The sequence below is a fragment of the Pinus tabuliformis genome, chromosome 5_2, assembly GCF_031772625.1.
Source record: "Pinus tabuliformis cultivar Carrire ecotype Pingquan chromosome 5_2, CPIR1, whole genome shotgun sequence".
NCBI classification, from domain to species: Eukaryota; Viridiplantae; Streptophyta; class Pinopsida; order Pinales; family Pinaceae; genus Pinus; species Pinus tabuliformis.
This window is the reverse complement of record NC_142306.1, coordinates 735,113,326-735,116,778: the sequence shown is the minus strand read 5'-3', so window position 1 is coordinate 735,116,778 and position 3,453 is coordinate 735,113,326. Positions and strand designations below refer to the sequence as shown.

At 36.9% G+C, this 3,453-nt stretch overlaps 2 protein-coding genes across 3 annotated transcripts; both read right to left on the bottom strand.

The window, feature by feature from the left end:
* Positions 1 to 237: 237 nt before the first annotated feature.
* On the bottom strand, positions 238 to 982 carry LOC149161327 (uncharacterized). 2 transcript variants are annotated; one of them, XR_016261499.1, is made up of 3 exons: positions 900 to 982; positions 674 to 808; positions 238 to 539 (listed from the first exon to the last, which is right to left on the bottom strand). XR_016261499.1 is itself a non-coding variant. In XM_089435509.1 (3 exons), the coding sequence occupies exons 1-3, from the start codon at positions 950 to 952 to the stop codon at positions 451 to 453; spliced, it is 336 nt and encodes a 111-aa protein (XP_089291635.1). In that variant the 5' UTR covers positions 953 to 976; the 3' UTR covers positions 238 to 450. The 2 variants fall into 2 exon arrangements, 1 of the variants encoding a protein (XP_089291635.1); XM_089435509.1 differs by having other exon boundaries at positions 238 to 598; positions 900 to 976.
* Positions 983 to 991: 9 nt separating this feature from the next.
* LOC149161326 (uncharacterized) lies at positions 992 to 2,984 on the bottom strand (the record flags this gene model as incomplete). Its single annotated transcript, XM_089434845.1, has 4 exons — positions 2,967 to 2,984; positions 2,350 to 2,586; positions 2,175 to 2,222; positions 992 to 1,069 (listed from the first exon to the last, which is right to left on the bottom strand). Coding segments are annotated over exons 1-4 (381 nt in total), but the record flags the coding sequence as incomplete, so codon positions are not given.
* Positions 2,985 to 3,453: the final 469 nt, after the last annotated feature.

Here is a 3,453-nt window from a genome sequence, read left to right as displayed (position 1 = left end):
CCCAAGATTTTACCACAAGGCTTGTGAGACCAAACCTCCCCACCTAACCATTGGGACAACATCCTTGGACTTGAAAACTCATATTTCTTATATATATAAAAAATAGTTAAGAATACCCAAAACCCAGAAAGATCTAGCAAGAGAGAATATCTACACTTTATAAACCCTAACAAGTTACTTCTTTGAATTGTCAAGTTTTATTTACATACCTATATCAAAAATAAACTAACCATGTAGTAAATTTTTCTGGTTTAAACACTAAAAAAATTGCAGGGCCACCCATGTCGCAAGAAATGCCACAAGAATATGTCAACCAATACTCTCCGTCACTTTTTATGAACTTTAATCTCCTTTGAACTACAACATGAGCAGATTTCACTACTTTCTTTGATCAAATCTAGATAAGTGGCACATACAATTCTCCACATTACAGCATATATGATCCATTGCCTAGTGAACAGAAGGAACAACACTAAGGACTCTGGTCTGCTTTCGGCATCTTTGAAAAATGCTATCGTACAATATATCGAATTGTACCCCTGCTCTTTCTCGGTTGATAACAAAGAGAATGTGATCAACTTCCACAATTGTATAGTACCTGTCAATCTCACAAATTAGAAATATTAATTAGGTCTTTCTCAAAGCTTGAGACAAGTTATTTTTTGGTTCTTACCAAACACTTGGTTGCAACGAGTGACCATCCGTTAATTCTGGACTTAGCAAGCAGTGGGGATGGGGCTCAGGAAAGCGGGGATAAAGCATCGAGATTGTGTTTAATGCTCCATCATTGTCTTGCCAATCCTCGTCACTATTAAGAAATTTAGGGTTAATAGTAGTAACAACATAACCAATTGCTCAAGCAAGCAGGAAAGAAATCTGTCTGTTCAATAATCACTCACTTGTAACCTTTGTAAGGAAGTGGCACATTGCTGGGATAGCACCACTGGCTCATCTGCAGCGTCCTAATAAAGAGAAGAGGATGTCTGGAATAAAGAGAAGAGGATGAATTCCAGACAGACTTGAAGGCATGGTGACTCCAAACAATTTTCGTGTCTTTCTCGTGGCATAGCTGTTTCAAGCAAAAGTGGTTTGAAACATCAATGTTTAGTCAATCCTTCAATTCAGAATTTTTAACCACCACTAATGCATATTACATGCATTCTACATAAAACTATAATTGCTTCCAATGAAACAGGAGGACTTGAATAGTGTCAAAAGCTTCCCTAGTCACTTTATGTCTAGCCTCACAGTTCATAAAGTCATCACCCCATTTCCTAATGATCAGTATGTGAGTAAAATATCTTAAATGGGGCCTTTTAGTAGCTCATGATGACAGGTACAATATGCCCCATACAATGTAAACAAAAAACCTCTTACGAAAATTAACTCATTACCAGAGATAGAGCACTGAAATGTACGACATAAAAGATAATAATAAAAACAAAAAACTGCATTCAGACGTAAACAACAGAGGGTACATCTTATTCTCCTTTGAGTACCCTTTGCATCACATCGCGTCCATAATGATTCCAATTAAATACATGACAAGCCTCTGAGTGATTACTAACCAGCTGGAATACTAGACCAGCTGCCCAAGTATCTTAAACAATCTTCAGAGGTGACTTAATGATATATTGGAAGACAAAATGGCACATTATAACGCATAATCACCTCCCTGACTTGCATAACATTCAATGATGCCCACATCAACAGAGTCTCCTAGTTGCAAATTGACTACCTGTAGCTTGCAACCAGATATGTAGACATTATACCCTGGGTTTCTAAGTGCAATTGAACTTTCTTTTAATTGCGGCTGAACATTCAATTGCAACCAACTCTGCCTTTTGCTTTTTGAGTCGACTTTCGTCTATAGGAAGTATACCGCATGCATGTACTAGCACACCATTTACTATGTAAAGTACTAGATTTTGCAAACTTCAGATTTCTATTTTCTTGACCAACCAAAGCTTGTACACAAGTGACGTTTATGTATATCGCAGACTATTTCTAGTTGAATGAAAGAAAAGACTTGCCATAATCTGCTGAGGGTATTTATCCCTGACATAAAGAATAATGACTATAATTCATTCATTAGGAGGATATCAATTATGCACAAACATAGATTCTATGATGACAATAAATAAATTTTACGACAAAAGGAGACAAGTACTTACATGTATCACCAGTGCAGGACATTTCACATGTCGGATCTTGTCAATATTCTGTAGAGCCAAATACCTCTACTTAACATGCTGGCCATGTTTGGTGTGAAAAAATCTTCAAATAGGAACGTGAATAGAAATATATCGGATGCTTAACACAAATCGGCTTATTGTTTCCATCACTTACTTTATAGATATCAAACCAGAAAGTGATTTTGAGAGGATAAAGTACACGGAGGCCTGAAAGTATAGCACTGTGAAGAACAACTGCCCTCAACCTTGGTAAGAGAGCTGCCAAGTGTAATGTAGGGCCAGTGCCAACAGACTGGCCATATAAAATCAATTCCTCCTGCTTCACTCCATATTCTGTTGTCAAACATTGGTACACTGCTTCAATGTCTGAGTATGTGTTGTATTCAGTTGCCTGTTCATTATAACCAACATTATCTTACAAATGAGCTTCCAGTCTTTTTTACAGTATTCAATGTTTTCCCAGGGAAAAGGTTCCCCAGGATTGTCAAGCATATTGTGATAGTTCTGAATCATACCAATAATCTAGCACACTAACAGTGAAATCTACCTCGGGAGAATATTGAAAACTACTCTATTCATGCATGAACATTGAAAAACAATGGTAAATCATGCAGAACTAACGACACTTGTCAAGCAGTTGCATCTCACCAGAACATTTCAATATAGTTGAAAAACTCTTGCCAAGACGGACACCTTATAACATTTAAAATAGCTGGCACCGCAATAACATTATTTGATACAACATCTGTCGAGATTAGAATATTATGTTACCTGAAAATTTGGGACCATTATTAGGACTGTTTGTAACTAGGTGGAAATAGGCACCAAGCATGTACATGTAGTGACTACACACAAATTATATGCCATCACAAACTGCTCCAAGTGACCAGTAAACCTGATTGACCTGGTCTGATTTAAAAGATATCAGAAAACACCCAGTTCTAGATGTCTACGTCAGTGTTGCAAAAGTCGGACTCAAGAAAACTCAGTTGGGGTCATCAACATAGAGAATAGGAAAACTTGGCAAAAACTCAGCAAGCATAAATTCATACTTGAATCGGAAAAAGTTGGAAAACTCAGGATAAATCTCAGAGTTTTACAACAATGGTGTGCATTCCAAAACTCGCTCGTATGAACTAATTCATTAAGCATCTTTCACTGTTCAAACTCTTTTTCATGTACTCTTATCTTCTGGCCTTAAGTCTAATCATGTTCATGTTGCAGATTCTTTCTGGTTTTGTATCAAATTATAGCTACT

Coding starts and splice junctions, on each gene's coding strand:
- LOC149161327 (XM_089435509.1), bottom strand. CDS start 952: ATGAGCCAGTGGTGCTATCCCAGCAATGTGCCACTTCCTTACAAAGGT. Junction 809..899: donor CTTCCTTACAAAGGTTACAA/GTGAGTGATTAT, acceptor ATTTCTTAATAG/TGACGAGGATTGGCAAGACA. Junction 599..673: donor TCGTTGCAACCAAGTGTTTG/GTAAGAACCAAA, acceptor TGAGATTGACAG/GTACTATACAATTGTGGAAG.